General features: G+C 32.0%; 2 protein-coding genes across 2 annotated transcripts in view; one reads left to right on the plus strand and one right to left on the minus strand.

Moving 5' to 3' along the window:
• Positions 1-15,098, plus strand: part of LOC126886715 (uncharacterized) — a 33,420-nt gene extending 18,322 nt beyond the window's left edge. Inside the window, exons 3-5 of the mRNA XM_050653718.1 lie at positions 1,971-2,236; positions 4,304-4,635; positions 14,612-15,098. Of these exons, the coding sequence (XP_050509675.1) occupies positions 1,971-2,236; positions 4,304-4,635; positions 14,612-15,013 (1,000 nt within the window). The 3' untranslated portion in view covers positions 15,014-15,098. The remainder of the gene's footprint in view (positions 1-1,970; positions 2,237-4,303; positions 4,636-14,611) is intronic.
• Positions 15,099-19,553: 4,455 nt separating this feature from the next.
• LOC126886716 (drosomycin-like) lies at positions 19,554-19,998 on the minus strand. Its single transcript, XM_050653720.1, has one exon. It carries the CDS (start codon positions 19,787-19,789, stop codon positions 19,589-19,591), a length of 201 nt encoding a protein of 66 aa, XP_050509677.1. The 5' UTR covers positions 19,790-19,998; the 3' UTR covers positions 19,554-19,588.
• Positions 19,999-21,401: the final 1,403 nt, after the last annotated feature.

Genomic DNA, 21,401 nt, shown 5'->3' on the forward strand with positions numbered 1-21,401 from the left:
CTGTCATATTTACGAAAAATGACAAGAAAATGGTTGAGTTTATAATAAATGCTCCAAATGGCTTCCGTCGATGTCAATACATAATTGAAGACCTTGGGACCAGAAGGGAGTATGCCACCAAACAATATTTTGGAGAAAACATAATTTTAAACTTATTTTCAAATCCTAAAATCCAATTTTTAAATTTTTCTTGGAAGTAAGGCCCATAATCGTTTGGAAATATGATATTAAATACACAATAAAAGTAACACAAATGTTAAATTAAAATGTTAAATTAAATGTTAAATGTTAAATTTAACGGGTTTTGGGTTCTTGAACATTTTTTGAAAAAATATGAGGCTTATCCCCTTTTGTATAAAAAAGTATATTCTAAATACAGTAAAACCTGCCATATCCGGATCAATGTGGCGACAGACCGATCCGGATATGAAAAAACCCGGATATCAAGACCAACGTTTTCTCCTTCATACATTCCAGTAATCAACGCCGTCGATAACTTTCGTCGATAGACACGTTTTATAGATTCTATAATACATTATTTCGCCATCTTTTAGTTCTTCTTTTAGTCCGTTGTTCAACAGCAGGACTTCCTTTCTCGGTAGATTTCGGTAGATCCGGACGGCGATGAACCGTCCGGATATGGGGAGGTCCGGATATGACAGGTCCGGATATGGTAGGTTGTACTGTATGAACATAAAATGCAACAATAAAATAATTCAGTTGTAAATATTTTCAATATCTGAAAAGTTGTCTAAATTTTCAATGTCTTCCAGTGGTTCATTATTTTCAGTATCTGGTAGAATCTGTTGGCAAGCACCAATTTCTGCCTACACTGTTTTTTGCAACCGCAAGGTGCACCTAATTTTTTTGGTTTTATTTTCTTCCCTTTTGGATTTTTATACATATTCGTAACCCAGATTTTTTTATGTCTTTGGGTATCCTTGTGTCTCCATCTAAAAGGCGCCTTCTTTTCTGGAGTTAGCAAGAGAAGTCTGCGGGGTATAAACCTATTCCTTTTCCTACAATAAAGTAGGTATTTTACTAAAAAGGGATAAGCCACAAAAACCTTTAGAACAATCCTAATATTTTTAGGTTCGAAAAATATAACATAAGGGGACAAGCCACACATTTAATAAACTTACTGTTCCTATTTTCCGAATCGCTGCTACTTCCGGATACTGTATAGTCATTGTCATCTTAGCTTTTATTTAAAAACGGATCTTGGTCACTGTGTTCAGAATCAAACTCAGAAAAGTCTATTTTCCGTTTACATGCACGGGAATGTTCCGCCGCTATGTTGGTTACTACTGTGGCTTGTCTCCTTCTGTTGCAATATAAAGTAATGGTGACACAACGGGACTTACTACAGCGGCGCCATCTAGGAGAAAACTGCTGAAATTTTCTGTTTGGGACCTATGGTCTTTAAAGTGTGCGATTTCTACTTTAACTCATTTTTGTCGAAATTGTACCTTGTCCCTTTCTGGTCCCAAGATCTTCAATTGCAAGCAATCTTAAAAAGAGCAACTTACACTAGTTACTACATTTCTGTTTAATTTCATACATTCGTTTTTAATTCTCTCCTTCATATTCATATCTATCATGTTTCGTTGTAGCTGGTCTTTTATACACCTTATCTTTTGTATAGCCCCAGAAAAAGAGTCTAGCTTGTTTAACTCTGGAGATCGTGGATGCCACTTCTTTTGACACTACTACCCCTAATTTCAAAAGCGTTTACAATTATTTCTCTCGCACTAATATGCGGATAATACGAACGACGGATTTTGTTATTTGATGGTTGTTAAGGGGACTTGATTATAATCAACTTCTTGATTAGCGTTCGAACAACCGCCCTTAATGCACCCTGTACCTGTAGATCCTAAATGGGGATATGTCGAAAATAATAAATCCTGTTTCTCTCTTTTTTACCTTTTGTAAAAACTTAAAACACAGTTCTGGTATAATGTTTCCAGAAAAATGGATTTGCTGAGCCGAAGGAAAAGTCCAAGGAAATCGCCGAGAAAAACTCCTAGAAAGACACCCGGAAAAAGTCCCAGGATCAAAACTCGTACGCCAAGCAGTTCAGCTAAAAAGAAGCTCGCGATGAGGTTCAGGAAAGTTACAGGAGAAATTGAAAAATCAAGTACTAAAACTTCTTCAGACGGGTCTTTATGTGCAAAACGAACGCTTTTTCATAGTCCAGATGAAGATAAGAAGTTGTTGACCAGGCTGTTACCTAGTGAGTATATTATTTTGTCATTTCTTAAACTATGGGTTTGTTCTAAATACTTTTTCTTTACCAATGTACCGAAACTAATGTAACCGGCCATATAAATACCGAAACAGTATAAATTACTGCATATGCAGATAATGTAGCTGTCATTAACAGGAGCAAGCATCAACTAATGGAAGCATTCAAGGAAATTGATCCTGAAGCACGAAAAAGAGGGCTGAAAATATCTGAAACAAAAACAAAGTACATGATCGTCAAAAAGAACACCTGCTAATGAAAATAGTATCGCAATAAACAACTATACCAATGAACTTGTGAATGCCTTTACATATCTGGGCGCAAAAATCCATCAGAAGAATTCCGTAAGTAGCGAGATTAATGTATGTATTTCCAGTGGGAATCATACATAGGTATCATGCTAATAAAATATTATGACATCTTAGTATGATACAATTGATCCAAATAATGGTATAACCCAGACATCCAAAGTGAAAGTTCTCCTCCAACACCAAATTGTTCTCTATGGTCCACATAATGTTCAGAAAAAAGTCACACCATTTTGAGCGTCGGGTTTGGGGGGGAGAGGGGGGGAGAAATCGGTAAATTCGTAGTTTTTACGTTTTTCGTCAATATTTCTAAAACTATGCGGTTTAGCATGAACAACCTTCTATACAAAATGTTCCACAATAAATTTCAAATAAAAAAGGCCCGTGCATAATCCTTCTAAGATGAACGGTTCCAAAGTTACGGAGGTAGTATAGTATAATTGGTCCAAAAAAGGCCTAACCCAGACATCCAAAGTAAAAGTTTTCCTCCAACACCAAACTGTTCTATATGGTCCACATATTGTTCAGTAAAAAGTTACACCATTTTGAGCGTCCGGTTTGGGGAGGGGGGAGATGGGGGAGAAATCGGTAAATTAGTAGTTTTTTACGTTTTTCGTCAATATTTCTAAAACTATGCTTTAGCGTAAACAATGTTCTATACAAAAATGTTCTACATAAAATTTAAAACCAAAAAAGTATCGAAAACCTCCACTTTTCACCTTCCGTAACTCTGGAACCGTTGATTTGTAACAATATATCGGACCTTTTTGGTTTTAAATTTTATGTAGAACATTTTTGTATAGAACATTGTTTACGCTAAAGCATAGTTTTAGAAATATTGACGAAAAACGTAAAAAACTACTAATTTACCAACTTCTCCACCATCTCCCCCCCCCCCAACCGGACGCTCAAAATGGTGTAATTCTTTACTGAACAGTATGTGGACCATATAGAACAATTTGGTGTTGGAGGAAAACTTTTACTTTGGATGTCTGGGTTAGGCCTTTTTTTGGACCAATTATACTATACTACCTCTGTAACTTTGGAACCGTCCATTTTATAAAGATTATGCATAGGGCCTTTTTTATTTCAAATTTAATGTAGAACATTTTTGTATAGAAGGTTGTTCATGTTAAACCGCATAGTTTTAAGAATATTGACGAAAAACGTAAAAAAACTACGAATTTACAGATTTCTCCCCCTCTCCCTCCCAAAACCGACGCTCAGAATGGTGTGACTGAACATTATGTGGACCATATAGAACAATTTGGTGTTGGAGGATAACTTTCACTTTGGATGTCTGGCTTTGGGTCTAGTTATACCATACTATCTACAGAACTTTGATTAGCCCCGTATTAACTTATGGTTGTGAAACCTGGGTAATGAAAAAAGATAAAGCCCAACTTAAGACATTCGAGAGAAAGATACTGAGAGAAGGATATGGCCCAGTACAAGAGGAAGACAACACATGGAGAATCAGGAGAAACGACGAGTGTAATGAATTTAATAAAGGGAATTGTATTATAAGAGTTGTGAAAAATTAAGCTGGGATATGTCATAGAGACAAGAAGATGCAAAAACAGTGAAGAAAATATTACATAGAAGATGAAAAAAAAGGAAGACCCTGACCGAGATGGTTGGAAGACGATCTGACAAGCATGAATTTAAGACAATGCAGAATTCATAATATTCTTCTTTTCTTTACGAGTTGAGGTATTATCTCATGTCTTAACGTATCTTTTTCCAGGTACATCCGGATCATCTTTAGCCAACGAAATCAAAAGATCCACCACAAAACGGGCACTTTTCATGTCCCCTAGTAAAAGTTCTCCCTTGAAAAATATGGGATTCAAACGTTCGCCGATTAAACGACTTGATTTTGGCCACGAAAAGAAGAGGAAACGCGACGATTCCATCGACGGGGAGCCGTCCAAATTCGCCAGACGCGACTCCAGTTATTCTGAAAATATGCCCTTGTCGACTCTGGCCGATGTTAGAACGTTAAGCACCCGTACTAAAAGTGATTTGAACGTATCTCAGAATAGACAGATTAGGGAGTTAACTACTAACCACAAGAAGGTAAGTCGGATAAGAACTGATAGTCCACATAGACAAGGCGAAAACGGCGGGTTCGAAGGGAAAAATATTCCCATGAGATTTTTTTGCATAATCACATTCGTGAGACATCCCAGAATAAGGTTCAAGAAGTCGCCCACGTGAAAAGTGGGCCAATTTTTTTTTAATCAAATTGCAAGAGTCAATATTTTTGGCCCGAACAATTTTTTCTTTAATTTTTTGGACCATTCTGGACAAAAAAGGTCTCTTATAATTTTTCTCTAAAGTTGATCGTTTTCGACTTATAAACAATTTAAAATTGAAAAAAACGAAAAATGGCGATTTTCAAGGCTTAATAAGTCGGTTAAAAGTTATTATTATGAAAGTCAATATATGATTAAATCAAAGTTTAAAGCCCCCCTACAAGATCCTGAAGAAATTTTTGTCATTATTTTATTACTAAGCTGTTATTTTTAAGTCATAATAATAAGCGCCATGCACGTGTGCGGCTGCTGTAAATGCTGAGTGCGAGAGAGAAGCCATTCCAGCAGTCCAATTGTGCATCTTACTCGCACTCACATTTACAGCCGAATCAATACGATCTAACTGCTCATTGTTATTAATTAAAAATAACAGCTTAGTAGTAAATTAATGACACAGATTTCTTCAGGATCATGTAGTGACGACTTTAAACTTTGATTTAGTCACTTTCTGACTTTCATAATAAGAATTTTTAACCGAGTTATTAAGTCTTAAAAATGGCCATTTTCGCGTTTTTCAAATTTTAAATTGCTTATAACTCGAAAAAGATCAACTTTAGAGAAAAATTGTAAGAAACCTTTTTTGTCCAGAATGGTCCAAAAAAAACAAAAAAAAAATTGGCCCACTTTTCACGTGGGCGACTTCTTGAACCTTATTTTGGGATGTCTCACGAATGTGATTATGCAAAAATATCTCATGGGAACATTTTTCCCAACGAACCCGCCGTTTCCGCCTTGTCTAACAGTACATCGTTCTTTTTCAAAAATGATTACAAAAGTCTTAAAAATAGTTTTAATTGCTTCGTTTGAGCGAGTCTACCACTTTCTGAAAAATTTCAAAAATTTTAATCAAAAGATTATTAGGGGAGTGCATATAGATTTTCACTTCGGAAAAAATTAAACAAGATAAAACTTTTTGTAATTTCATTAAGAAATGTTTAATAAACAACATTAGGCCAGGAACCGAAGCTTTTCACCTCGCAATTTTTACAGAATGGATCGATTTGCTTGAAAATTTGAGAATAAGTAGTGGATAGTCCAAGGATCAAAATCTATATGATTCCGAAAGGCGCTTTTACCATGGGGGTGGTTGCCACCCCATCTTGGGGGTGGAAATTTTTTATTATATTTTTACCGCAAAAGTTGATAAAAACGTTCATTCTAAGCAAAAATACCCTATACATTTTTTTGATAAAATTAACAGTTTTCGATTTATTCGCTATCGAAAGTGTTAGTTTTGTATAGTAAAAATCAATGTTTTTTGATGTACTTAGTCATTTACGATTCACTCAATTTTTGCTGTAGAAAAAATATTTTTAAACAAAGTTCTTGAGAATTAAATTAGCTACAATTTCATATTAATTTAAACATTTTTTCGTATCTCTGATGCTAATCTTTCTATTCTGAAGAAAATGGCATTTTTTACCAAATTTCAAACATTCGTTATTCGCTTTAAACTTCAGTTTTTTAAAAACTAATCATTATAAGCCAGCCAAACTTCTAGAATCTATTATTAATACATATTATATAAATAAGAATGAATAAGGCCAATGACTAAAAACACCGCTAACTTAGATTAATATGCTTCAAATTGGATTTCTCCTTTTTTTTTTCAAAAAAATATATTGATTTTTTAGCCATAACTTTTTATTTTTTATCTTAGAAAGTTTGCTAAAAAATAATTTTGTAGGTTTTTACAAGATCTATATGCCAATTAGTATTAAATCTTTTGAAAATCCTCAGTCGCAAGAAGAGGTGACTTTGAAAGGGTTGGTAAAGGTGGTTTTTGCATGTTATTACAAGTTTTAATTGTGAATAGCTCACTCAATTTTTGCCGTAGAAAAAATGTTTGTAAAAAAGGTTCTTGGGAATTAATAAGCTACAATTTCATATTTTAACATTTTTTTCGTATCTCTGATGCTAATTTTGCTATTCTGAAGAAAAGGCCATTTTTTTCCAAACTACAGAAATTCGGTATTTGTTTTAACTCCATTTTTTTAAAAACTAATCATTCTAAGCCGGTCAAACTTCTAGAACCTATTAATAATACATAAATAAAAAAGACCAAATAAGGTCAATGACTAATTTTAATTAGGGTGGTGATTAGGGGGTTGCTTGCGATCACTTTTTCGCTGAAAAAAACAGGGACTGGCATTCTTTTCATTGTAAGTCACGTAATTTTTGAGCTAGAGACTTTTTTTATTTCTGGAGATAGATATTTTTAAGTACTTTAAATTAGTTTGAACAAGTTGTCCTCGAAAAATGCATAGTTTTCCCGTCTTTTGACTTTGAAACTACAATATTTAGCATTTGACGAAGAAGAGCCAATATATAATACAGTATAGCTCGATTACTATTGGTCTTAAAGAAAATTTTAAAAAACGGTTTTGTTTATTTTTTCAAAAGGAACATTTTTGTTAAATAAAGTTGTTTTGATAAAACGAAAACTTTTGGAGTTATTAGCAGAAAACATATTAAAAACATTGATTTTTTCGATATAAAACTAATACTTTCGATAGCGAATAAATCGAAAACTATCAATTTTATCAAAAAAATGTATGGAACGTTTTTTGCTTAGAATGAACGTTTTTACCAACTGTTGTGATTGAAATATAAGAAAGAATTTGCACCCCCAAGATGGGGTGGCAACCACCCCCATGGTAAAAGCGCCTTTTGGCATGATATAGATTTTGATCCTTGGACTATCCACTACTTATTCTTAAATTTTCAAGTAAATCGATCCATTCTGTAAAAATTGCGAGGTTTTGTCCTATTTTAAGCTTCATTACTTGGACTAAATATCAAAAAGTTCTACTCGAGAAGTGGGTGCTTCATTTTTTATTAAACAAATGAACTACGAAATTAGGTGTTTTTTAAATAACTCCAAAAATATAAATTTTAGAAAAAAACTGACCATTGAAAAATTCAGAAAATTTTACAAAAAAAACCTTATATAAAGAATTTTCTAAAATTAAATCTGAATCTTCTATAATTTTTTATTTATAACGCTAAAGTCACCCTTCTCACAAACATTGGCGCACTGTAAACTAGCGTACGGCGAAGTGCATGGTTGAATTATTTTAATGTAATGCTTTAACTAATGGATCAAATGAAATTTTACAAATTGAACATGAAAGAAGAATAATTAAGCTATTTTATGGTTATAATAGAAAGAAATAAAATGTATGGTCATAATTACGATGTGGGCGGAAAGTGAGTCTTACATGAATTTTGTTTAAAAATGATTTAAAAATGTGTAACTAATACAATTTTTCTTGTATAACTCATAATTTTGCACAACTTACCTTTCAAGCATCTTACTAAATGATGTTGCATTCAAAAAATATCTCAAAAATTTAATTCGAATGATATGAAAATAAACTATTTCTTTTTGAGAAAATTAAGAAAGATAACAAAAATGTAATACAAAAACGGAAAATTACCAGCTAAAAAAATGTTTATATAAAGTGATTAAAACTTTTTTCTGTAGAACTTACCTAAAATACATTTAATAAGCTTCAACAATAATAAATGTTCAGCAAAAAAAAAATTTTTAGCTCATAAGTATGTCTGCATAACTTGGAACCTATTGATAACTTTTTTATTATCAGTTTTACGAAAAAAAGTTATTCTTTATAAAATACTCTGCATTGTATATAATCTAAGATGCTATCATCAAATATCAAATTTAATTAATTTTATACGAGGTATGTCAAAAATATGAATTTCACTCAAGAGTAAAGTACCTTTACATTTCACAATATCGAAAAGTGTTATTAAGAAAAGTTGTTTGGAATTAAAAAAATTGTTTTAGTGTTCAATTACATCCTTCTAATTAAAATATTGTGAATAATAAAGGCATTTAACTCTTAAGAAAAATTCATATTTTTTACATACCTCGTATAAAATTAAAAAAGTTCGATATCTGATGGTTGTATCTTAGATTTTAGACCAGGGAGAGCATTTTATGAAGAATAACTTTTTTTCGTAAAAGTGATAATAAAATAGTTATCATAATTGAAATAAAATTATGATAAGTATCCGTAATTTGAGACAAAATTGATTTTTTTTCAATTAGAATGATGGAATTGTATATTTAAACATAGTTTTTAATTTCAAACAACTTTTCATAATATTATTTTTTTTTTATATATATACTGGAATATAAAGGTACTTTACTCTTTAACGAAATTCATATTTTTGACATAACTCGTATAAAATTAATAAAAATTGATATCTGATGGTTTAAGTTTTAGATTTTTAATTATCCAGAGGATTTTATGAAGAATAACTTTTTTTCGTAAAATTGATAATAAAAAAGTTTTCCAGGTGGTTCCTAGCTACGCTGGCTACGCATACATACTCTATAAGAGCTTCTGTATAAGAATTTTCAAATTGCAATGCCATATTCGGATTCAGCATAATCAAAAACCAAATAGAAACATATTTGATCAAAGTAAAATGATGAATTTAACGATATTTTTAAAATTATTTATACAAAACAATTGCTATTGTTTAAACAATTAATAAACAATTAGCGGCCAAATCTGCGAGTAGAACTTTTTACTTTAACAAGTATATAAACTAACAAAAAAAGAATGTGTGTGTACTTTGTACGCACGTAAGAAGTTATACTTCTATTATATGATTTGAACGAAATCAATATACTTTAAACAGTTTATTTATATTTTATTTAAATATTAAACTACTTTTAATACTTACTACTTTTCAAAAAATTGTAATAAAACAATACCTACCAAAAATTTAAAATATAAAGGAATAAAACACACGCAAACACATTGAAACATGAAACAAAGAAATGATTTCTAACAATTGTTGAGAAAATTTTAACTAAATACGTATTTTCTGAAAAAAATATAATAAATATACTTACAATCATAAAATGTATAAAAAAAATAAAAAAAAATTTGCATTGGGAATTGAACCTGCGTCTATCAGGTTGTTAGATTATTTTGAACTTACCCCACGCAGAATTTAACTACCGAGACACGTGAATGAAGTGGGAAGATATAGCATCTAAACGTTTTAAACAATTTTGACAGTTGCTTATTCTCTTAGTTTAATCAAATAAGTTTGATTCTTGTGGAATTAAAATACAACAAAATATAGACTAAAAAAGCAATATATTAGATGGAGATTTTTGTTGGTAAATCAAAGCATTACCTAGGTAGGTAAGTAGCTAGGTTAGCTAGGTAGGTACATTTTCCAATTAGGTATTTAATTTGTAATTTTTTATTACAATACTGAAACATTTACAATAAGGTACGTACCTGTTGCTTTTAAAAACTATTTAAAAAGTCACTACAATAATTATTATAAACTTGCTTTTTGTCTCTGTCCTCACAACAATAAAAACTAATATACACAACATTTGTTTATGCATAATATCCATTTGAACCAATATTGACAGATGATTTTAACACCCAATCAGATCCCGTATAACGGTTGAACGACTAAAACCATACTGTCGGTGTGCGCATGCGCCCGGCAAAATAAAAATTCACCCTCGTGCCTAAAGAAGTATAACTTCAAAAAGTTTTAGAAAAATATAAGCTTGTTTGAATTTTTCCGAAACAATGCATGTTTTCGTTCTAATTGCACTCCCCTATATGCGTTAGAATAAAATAAATTATTTTTGTCTGAAAAAACACCATATTAATACACTAGACTAGAACACACAGACCAACCTATATAACTTAGAGTAACTCTGGACCGGTCCCTCACCTACAGACAACATTGCATAAAAACGAGAGGGAAAGTAACAACTATGACACCCACAAGATGACACTCTAGCGCGGTACAGTTTTGTTATTACAAAACTCTTAATTTTGTCAAAATTGAAAAGTCTCAGATGCAGAATTCACTACTATAATAAGATTAAAATGGTAAATACAGTCGAACCCGCTTATTCGAATAGCCTTCGTGCCAAGCAAAAATATTCCTATAACCGGGATATTCTAATAACCGATCAGTAGTGGCTAGCAGAAATAAATGTAAAGAATATACGTCATAATAGTATAACACACTTTGTATATGTACATACTGTATGTATGTGTACATATACAGGGTGGTTCATCTTATTCGCCTCGGTCTCCGTACAGAAAACCACTTGATATTTTAAAAAAATTTCTTCGCAGAAATATATAGGGCCTTTAATACTACAACCTAAAAAGAACGTAAATTATACAGGGTGCTCCAAAAAAGAGTGGTATATCAAAGTTATATTTTTTCTTATGGAATGCCCTATATCTGATGACATTATTGAACTGACCTTAAAAAATAAGCTATACTTTCATAAGGGTTCCCTTTACTTAAATACAGTGTGTTTTGATTTATTTAGATTTTTATAAAAATGTAAGGTTTTAGAAAAAAAATAAAGAATCAGTAACAAATTATTTCTTGGATCTTAATAACATACTGTCTAGCATACTTAAACAGATGCTTATTGCAACAAAATTTCTTACAGGGTGGTCAAAATATGAGATTGTTCTTTTAACAAATTCAAGCTGTAATAAGTTACTTATTTTAAATGGGACACCCTGTATCTTACTAGTTTATCGCGTAGAAAATTTACTTAGCTTTCAATCTGCAGTAGAGTTTCCTATACCTATCTTTTACAGGGTGGTCAAAATATTAGATTGTTCTATTAACAAATTCAAGCTGTTATAACTTACTTATTTTAAATGGAACACCCTGTATCTTACTAGTCTATCGCGTAGAAAATTTACTTAGCTTTCAATTCTTATTAGGGTTTCCTATACCTATCTCCCTTCATTTTTTAAATATTTAAAGATTTCCGAATTTGTAAGCTTTAAAAATTAGAATGAAGTACCTATGTCGTGGTTATGTACAACACATCACCAACACCGGCAATATACTTAGAAATCTTAGTCAAGATACTTTCATTAATAAAATTCACATTTTTATCATTTAATCACACAGAGTGTTCTTATTTTAAATGGCATACTAGATATTATATTCTTTATAATGGAAGATATTTAAAATCTCTTCAGTTCCATGTAAACATTCTCAATACACATGTTATTCTGTAAATATAAGTTCCCATGTTATTTTGTAAATACCTATTTTTACATATTTTTGTACAATAGGCTCGTTTTTGTCAAAGTAGCCATTGCATTTAATTGTTTGTAATTGCGATTCAAAGATTAAAACACAAAGTGGTGTTCTTAAATTTACTTAATAAACGTTGGGTTAAGATATGGAAAATGCTTATACAGAATGAAATATAATTTAAATATCTTCCAGAATACGGCATCTAATATAGGGTATGCAGTTTAATATAAACATATTATGCAATGTCACATGTCGGCCAAAATCAACTAAAATAATATAACACTCTGTGTGATTACATGATAACAATGAAAATTTTATTAATGACAGTATCTTGTGTAAGTATATTGCCGGTGTTGGTGGTGTGTTGTACATAACCACGACATAGGTACTTAATTCTAATTTTTAAAGCTTACAAATTAGGAAATCTTTAAATATTTAAAAAATAAAAGGATTTATGTATAGGAAACCCTAATAAGAATTGAAAGCTGAGTGAATTTTCTACGCGATAGACTAGTAAGATACAGGGTGTTCTATTTAAAATAAGTAAGTTATTACAGCTTGAATTTGTTAATAAAACAATATAATATTTTAATCACCCTGTAAAAAGATAGGTATAGGAAACTCTAATACAAGTTGAAAGCTAACTAAATTTTCTACGCGATAGACTAGTAAGATACAAAGTGTTCCATTTAAAATAAGTAAGTTATTAAAGCTTGAATTTGTTAATAGAACAATCTCATATTTTGACCACCCTGTAAGAAATTTTGTTGCAATAAGCATCTGTTTAAGCATGCTAAATAGTCTATTATTAAGATCCAAGAAAAAATTTGTTACTGATTCTTAGATTCGTAGATATTTATTTTTTTCTAAAACGTTATATTTTTATATAAATCGAAATAAATCAAAACACACTGTATTTAAGTATAGGGAACCCTTATGAAAGTATAGCTTATTTTTTAAGGTCAATTTAATAATGTCATCAGATATAGGGCATTCCATAAGAAAAAATATAACTTTGATATACCACTCTTTTTTGGAGCACCCTGTATAATTAACGCTATTTTTAGAGTGTAGTATTAATGGCCCTGTATATTTCTGTGAAGATTTTTTTTAAATATCAAGTGGTTTTCCGTACAGACACCGAGGCGAATAAGATGAACCACCCTGTATATTATGTATATGGTTTTATTTCTTTTTATGTCAATAATACAGTGCCTAGTGTAACTATTACTTATTTTATTGAAACACCAAACTACATACCTACACAAATAAGTATGAAATATATGCAATATGTAGATATAGGTATATGTATATATATATTTTCTTATTAACATACAAACAACAGACTTACTTTTTTTCTGGAAAAACAATCGGTAATCTGAGACTATTTGTTTTGTTACATAAGATATTAGTCACTTGTTGCTCTAAAATATAATAAATAAAAAATTAATATTGGTTTTTTTACCCTCCAAAAAATTTCTTACATATTATAAAGCGGTTATTATATTACAAGAGATTATATATGATTTCCAACTGTTTCTAAAAATCTAAACAGACAACGACGTGGGTGGTGGGTGAGCAATAAGAAAATTGACACAATTGAAAAAGTAGGTACCTACTTTATGATCGGTAAATGTTTGGCGGAAGGTAGAATTGGTAGCCATAATAAAGTAAGTAATAAAATACATTATCGACAGGTCCTATAAACCAGAAAACATATAAATTTGTGGGAAATTGTACGTAAAAAGTTTTTGGTAACTTAGAATTATTCGATAAAGCGGTATTCTTTTACTAAAACGTATTCCTATATGCGATTAAATTTATTAAGGAGTAAATGGAAATATTTCGGGACCTCACAATTCTATTCCTTAAACCGGGATATTCCTATAAGCGGTACTCTAATAAGCGGGTTCGACTGTAGTTATTTAAATCTGAAACTTTTCGTGTTGAAAGTTCTTTCTGGTACATCCTTAATCTGCGACTTTTACAATTTATAAGACAGCAGACGACGAATATAGAAAACAAAAAGGACTATGCAATCACATTCCGTTTTCATTCGTCTAAGAAAAGGACAGAAAGAAACTTTCTAGTAATCAAATCGGAGTAAAGATAGAAAAGTAAAAGACGTTTTTGCTTGCTTTCGATTCAGAGGGATGCACAATCGCTGGACAGCTGTTTCCACCATTTCAGGCTTCCTCAACAGACATTCCTTGCGGACACGCTGTCGAGATATTTTTTATTTTATGCTTATTATTTGTTTAACAATAAAAAATATGTTGATTTTCACCCTTTTTGCAAAAAATTCTTTGTTTAGACTTCCGAGTGATATCAAAAAGTCAAAATTAGATAAAACTAAAAAAACTCGACAGCGTTACCTCGAGAAACTCATAAGCTAATAAATTTTTTTTGAATTTTTTGTTTACTATGATCCAATGACGAGTTCTGATGTCGTTCGCCGAGAATTGTAACCTATAAACTAATAACTAACCGCGCCAGAACCCTAATTGGTCCGAAACTGGTCGAAAACTAGTCAGGGACTACCTCTGTGAACAAAGCTATTGCATCTTAGAGCCGAAACTCTTTTCCGTTCTGTATTTTTTATTTATTTTATTTGCTAAACACTAATATGAACTACCGTTTTACAGAAACTTCAATTAGCGATATACGAAGCTCTTCGCTCCCAGAACGTACTGCCTACACACCCGCAATTCAAAGTTTTTGCCGCAAATTTGGGTAGATTGACGAAACAACTCTTCCTAATGACCACAACCGATTGCATCGGCGTCACAGAGAAGATGTTGCGAATTGCCCGCCACCACGTCATCGCCGTGGTGAAGGGCAGGAGCCCAGAAGAAATCTACGAGGAGTTCATGAAGAACAAAGCGAGAAATTTGAAGCCCCAAGGGTACGTCGCCCCCGAGAAACCTCAGACAGAGAAGAAGGAGGCAGAACGGAGGCCGTTTCCGGGGAAAAGTAATTTTAATAGTGAAAGTAAGGTCGATCGTATCAGGAAAGCTTTTAACTTTGGAGATGACGACAATAGATAAATCGATCAGCAGCTCAGGTAATAATAAGTTAAATATAAAAGAGTGTAATTTATAATATATTGTTCAATAAACGTTAGAAAAGCAATTTTGCTATTATTTAGTACCATTCATTCCTCTATCATCGACTTGACACTATATTTGTAAATGTATGTATACATATGCCTTTCGCTCGGCGTGCGCGCCGCTTGCGCCTAGCATGTTTGTTATGGTAGGGGAGCAAAGTATGCTAAATTTGCAGTCACTCCAGCGCTTTGGGGGCCTATTGGGTTGTGAAGAGTAGGTCCTAAAACCAAAAAAAGTTAAGTAAAGTTTTCCATTTTAGTGGGGACTTGTCCATTTTTAATTTAATTCTTCATTTCGAACAATTGTTTTTTCAGATTAAGGAATCTAAATCTGCAATAAAAAATGGGGGCTCCTATTTAAAAGATTTTAAAGTAACCCCCCACCCCACATCTGTGGGGGTCGTGTTTGGTGCCATTCGAAAAATTTTTCAAAAATATCGAATAAATGTATTTTTCAGTTTTTCGATCTGATGTTCATTTCGCGAAATATCGCGGGATTCCTATTTAAAATATTAAATTTACCCCCCCCCCTCCTCTCCCTGGGAAGTCGTGTTTGGTATCATTCGATAGATTTTTGAAATATATTGAGTACGTATTTTTTAGTTTTTTGATCTGTCATTAATTTCCCGAAATATTCGCTTTTTTCTTGTGGAACTTTGGGACTCACCCATTTCCTTACGGCCCGCTCAAATCGTTAGATTTTTGAAATATACATTGTTTTGCATGTACTTAACTTACCTTATCTTAATCTGACGATTTCGAGTTATTCTAAGACTAGATTTTTTTTCGGCCCCTCAACGAACTTCCCTGCATTAAGAGCTAATATATGGTAGAAGTACATTTTCAGGGTACAAGGTTTCTCCCCATGTCCCATGTAATAATCTGACGCGCTCGAGTAACTGCAAAAATCCCCGCTTGGGCTCCCCTACCATTAGATTAGTAGGTACGTGTTTTCAAGAGGAGCACAAACGGAGCTCTTCTTGAAAACACGTACTAATCTAACGAACATGTTGCTCGGGCCGAGCGGAACGCCTATGTATACGACTTTTATTCTGTATAAAATGATGTGTGTTCGTTGGAGAATTAAGTAACGAAACTACTGAAGGAAATGCACAAGTTTATTGAAATGTTAACAGCTTAAAACGATACTGAATTCTAAATTAATGAATAACTATTTCTTAAAATCTTTCATAGTCCTGGCACATATCATTGACACCTCGAAATTATCAGCGTGGGTGTTTCTCATCTCCGATGTAGTCTGGGGTGTCCAAGAAGGGCTTCTTTTGCAGCTTCGAAGTTTTAAGCTTGTAGTGTAGACCCTCTCTGGATATGCTCCGGACAGGGCAGGTAGGACCACATGAAACAAAAAAACCAACCGGCAATAACTCATTCTACTTTTGTTGTTATGATGAAGCCGTATATTGTTAAGAAGATTTCACGAAGTTGCTACTTACGCCTCCCCGGAACTTCCGAATTACTTTGTGGCTTTACACAACAAGTGGCCTTACACTTGGAATTCTTCAAAGTTGTTTACGGGTTCCTTCAGTTGTCCTTCCTCGTGGCCTTACACTCGGAACTCAAATACTAAGCCACTAATTTTCCAATTAACGATCAAAATCGATTAAAAAAGCCTTTACTTTTTCTAATTGGAAATTCTACTGACTGCGCTACTTTAATTCTGTATAAAATGATGTGTGTTCGTTGGAGAATTAAGTAACGAAACTACTGAAGGAAATGCACAAGTTTATTGAGATGTTAACAGCTTAGGGTACAAAACGATACTGAATTCTAAATTAATGAATACAAACTATTTCTTAAAATTTTTCATAGTCCTGGCACATATCATTGACACCTCGAAATTATCAGTGTGGGTGTTTCTCATCTCCGATGTAGTCTAGATATTGGAATAAAAACGCACACAGTGGCGTGCTCGCCATAACATACGTACCTTAATGTTGTTTAATGTACTTGGTTTGAACTCCAACGTGTAACAAATAAACCTTACAACAGTACAAAATATTCAATTAGGCCAAAGGTTAACTGATTTGAGTAGGTACTAGAACAGTGATCAACTTGGCAACAGTGTGTGTGTGAGTAATAATACGTGAAAATTATTTCTCACGAAAAATCGAAAAACAATTAATAATAGTTATTAATCAGAAAAAATAGACAACAAAACAACATCGGGACAGGAAAGTGCAGTGAACAGAAAATCACGAGCAAAACTCCAAAACTATAAGCCGACATACTTAAATAGTGCAAACAACAGTAAAAAGGGGACATTTCAACTTGACAATTGATGTATTGACAGAGACAGGCCCAGAGCACAATTTGAAGATCAGCACCACCCTGTATATATATACCTATAGTTTACGAGAGGTCAAGAATAGCACCCCTGGTGGAAGACGAGTTATGAGTGTTAACGAGTACGAAATTGGAAGACTACGGAGAAGGATAGGAAGGAATGGAAGAGGATCCTGGAATATGCCAAGACTCACTATGGGTTGTAGGGCCAATGATGATGATGAATTGACAGATAAGGAACGGTAAGGTCACGAAATACAAAAATACAGAATCGACAGTGTTCTACTCTGGAGGAAACAAGCAAAGAAAAAATGGTGTACATCATTTCTGATTAACAATAAGACAAGGGACAAAGTTATAGAGTTCAAAGCTATAAATAGAAGAATGTCATAATAAAAAATAGAAAACAGACAAGACCATAATATGACAAGTATAAACAGTATGCGCCTACTGGAAAACGGCAATAAAATTGGACTATGTCTACATTCTTAGAAGTCCGAAATATCAGGAAAAACTTTTCAAAATCTATTGTTTCACTTTACCTCAAACAATAAATTAGTTTTGTCTAACAAGATTCAGGCAAATTTGTTTGATGAACATAATCCTTTGTTGCAATGCATAATCCCAATGCAGAAATCTGCAAAAATTTTGTTAATACACACACCGGCAAAATTAGCCGAACACCTTAAAAATGGGACATGTTTGATGTCTCGAATTTCCTAAACCTGTTATCGGATTTTAGTGATTCTTTTAGTATGTTATAGCCTTATTATTTAAGAATATCAGTGTAATAATATTACGCACTGCTCGCTGCAGTGCGTAATATTTTATTATAAACTTTTTTATTATCCCACATAATTAAATAAATCGAAAAGGAAAATGTTAAGAAAGCCTAAGTCTATAACCGAGTTTTAATTTTAATATTTTACATGTGCTAGAATATTCCACAGGGGATTCCAAACTTTAAGAAAAAAAAACACAGTATGATTGGTACACCCGGTATAAAATGATATTTACCTGTCTATCAACAATATTATCACAACGATATTCTTAAATAATAAGGCTATAACATACTAAAAGAATCACTCAAATCGGACCACTGGTTTAGGAAATTCGAGACATCAAACATGTCCCATTTTTTAAGTGTTCGGCTAATTTTGCCGGTGTGTGTAACTTTACAAAATTCGGTATACAATATAGGTATAAACTTTGTATTTTGTAAATAACCTGTAGAATGCAAAGAACTAACAATCAGCCCTGTGATATATCACCGAAGTGAAATATAACGTAAACTTATCCTGTAGTTATGTTATAATAGCGCAAAAGATGGAAAACATAATACATTGCGTAACAAAAAAAGATGAAACTAGTGGAGATGGAAATGATCGTTATAAACGTATAAATTAACATTACATTACATATTAGTTTCCCACCTTTAGACGTATCAGAGGAGTATGACAACTGTCATTGTGACAGTAGAATTTGATAAAATATTCCTGTCACAGACATCTAAAGGTGGGAAACTATGTAATGTAATGTTAATTTATACATTTATAACCATCATTTCCACCTCCACTAGTTTCATCTCTTTTTGTTTCGCAATTTATTATGTTTTCCATCTTTTGCGCTATTTTGCCGGTTATTAGAGCGCTCATCACTGCGTATAGAGTGATGAGCGCACTAATAACCTGTAAAATAACGCAAAAGATGGAAAACATATAAAGTTGTGAGATAAAAAGAGATAAACCTAGTGGAGGTGTTAAATTTAGCGAACTTATAGATTGACATTATATTGACTGTTTCTCACCTTTAGACGTATCGAACGAATTTGAGAAATGCCACTGTCACAGTGACAGTTTTAGTTGACATACTCCTCTGATACGTCTAAAGGTGGGAAACAATGAATATGATGCCAATTTATATGTTACTATCGCTAAATTTAACAACTCTACTAGTTTCATTTCTTTTTATCTCACAATTTAATATGTTTTTCATCTTTTGCGCTATTTTGCCGGTTATTACCACTCTCATCACTATATACAAAATAATTTATCAGTTGATGTAGACGCATGTCTACATGGTGACCAAGGGGTTAATATGATAAACTGTAGGTATGAAGTGTTTATAATTTATTTATTTTATTGCAAATAAAACAACATTTGAAATAGCTCCTGTAGTCTTTATTATTGTATAAAACACTTAATCTTAATTAACATCCTTCGCACCAACATTTAAGACTTGGACTGCAATGCCCGGTCCTACGTCCTTCTTCACCGCATATTCTACGACAAGTTTCATTATCCCATACTGCGCAAGGTCCACGATATTTTCCAGACAAGCAGTCACCTAGAGCATATTCGGTACTGATAGCGAGAACGAAGAGGAGAGTCAAGAAGTAGAAGGCCTTCATTTTAGAGGTTGGAAGAACAAGGTATGTTTTCTGAAACAAAAAAAAAGAAAAGTTAGCTTGGGCGTCCTTACCAATAATTTGAACTTGCACACTCCTAACAATAAGAAAAATTTCAAAATGTGGTTTAAGCTTGTAGTATTGCAAGATGTGTTCGTTTCTGTTATTTATTCATTTCTTGGAGTTGCAACAGTGCATTGAATAAATAATTTCTTTGTTAGAATTATTAGCATAGATACACATTGAATATTAAAAAAACATAGGAAGACAAATATGAACCATAATTATATCTTTTTCATTAATAACACACTTAAAAAACAAGAAAACAACAAAAAGGAAAAAAAGCAAAATGATAATATGAAAATAATTGAAATATATGAAACAAAATAACAGGATACTGAAGAATTATGATAGAAACTGAGAAGATACAATAATAATGATATGGAAAAGGAATGGAATAAAATAAAAACAGCACAATAGAAATTGCAGAACAAATAATAGGTCTTGGTTTGATGAAGAATGTCACAAAAAAATTCGAATTAAAAACTTTGTGAGAAATAAATGACTAGAGAATGGAAACAACAACTGAATCAATATGGAAGAGAAAATGAAGAACAATATAGTAATAAATATAAACAAAAAAATATTGACAGAACAAGGAAAATATAGAAGATTGACGAACCATGAAATAATAAATATAACCGAAAGGGAAGACATATAGTAAAATTTATTAAAGCACAAATACTGAGATGGCTTAGACACATACAAAGAAGAGAAGAAGACGCACTAATTAGGAAGATTACAAATTGGAAAACTGTAACATACAGACTAAGGGAAGACCAAAAATAAGATGGAAATATCAACTGCTAGACGATACATATATATATATATATATATATATATATATATATATATATATATATATATATATATATATATATATCAAAGATGGAAATTGCAAATTGGAGAGAAAAGAGAGGGAGGACCGAAGAGAGTAGAAAAAGATAGTAGATAAAGCAAAAAACATCATATTCTTTGAAAAATAGCCTAAAAGATATATGTGAACTAATCCACTGCGTTAAATGGATTAAAGAGCTCAAGAAATATTGAGCGACCGATACTCTATTAAGGGTCATCGGTCTCTGTTATAATATAAAAGAAATAATAAAAATAAAAAAAATATGAAAAAAACAATTTTAAGAAACGCTTTTCTTTAGTTACGAGTGACTAAAATTAAAAATATTATAAAAAAATCAACTAAACAGCAAAAAATAAAAAAAATTGAAAAAATCTAACACATTCGTCAAAGAAAAGCGTGGCGCGTGTTCATCGAATAAACGGTTTTCGCCCCACGCTTTTCTTTAACGAATGTGTTAGATTTTTTCAATTTTTTTTTATTTTTTGCTTTTTAGTTGATTTTTTTTTATAATATTTTTAATTTTAGTATCTCGTAACTAAAGAAAAGCGTTTCTTAAAAATTTTTTTTCATATTTTTTTATTTTTTACTTTTTAGTCTTACACTTTTCAAACATTAAAATATATCGTCATGTTTCTTAAAATATGTATAAAACATAATATGATGTACTAACATGAAAAGTAGTCGGAATCGGCAAAA

The sequence above is a fragment of the Diabrotica virgifera genome, chromosome 6, assembly GCF_917563875.1.
Source record: "Diabrotica virgifera virgifera chromosome 6, PGI_DIABVI_V3a".
Lineage (NCBI taxonomy): Eukaryota > Metazoa > Arthropoda > Insecta > Coleoptera > Chrysomelidae > Diabrotica > Diabrotica virgifera.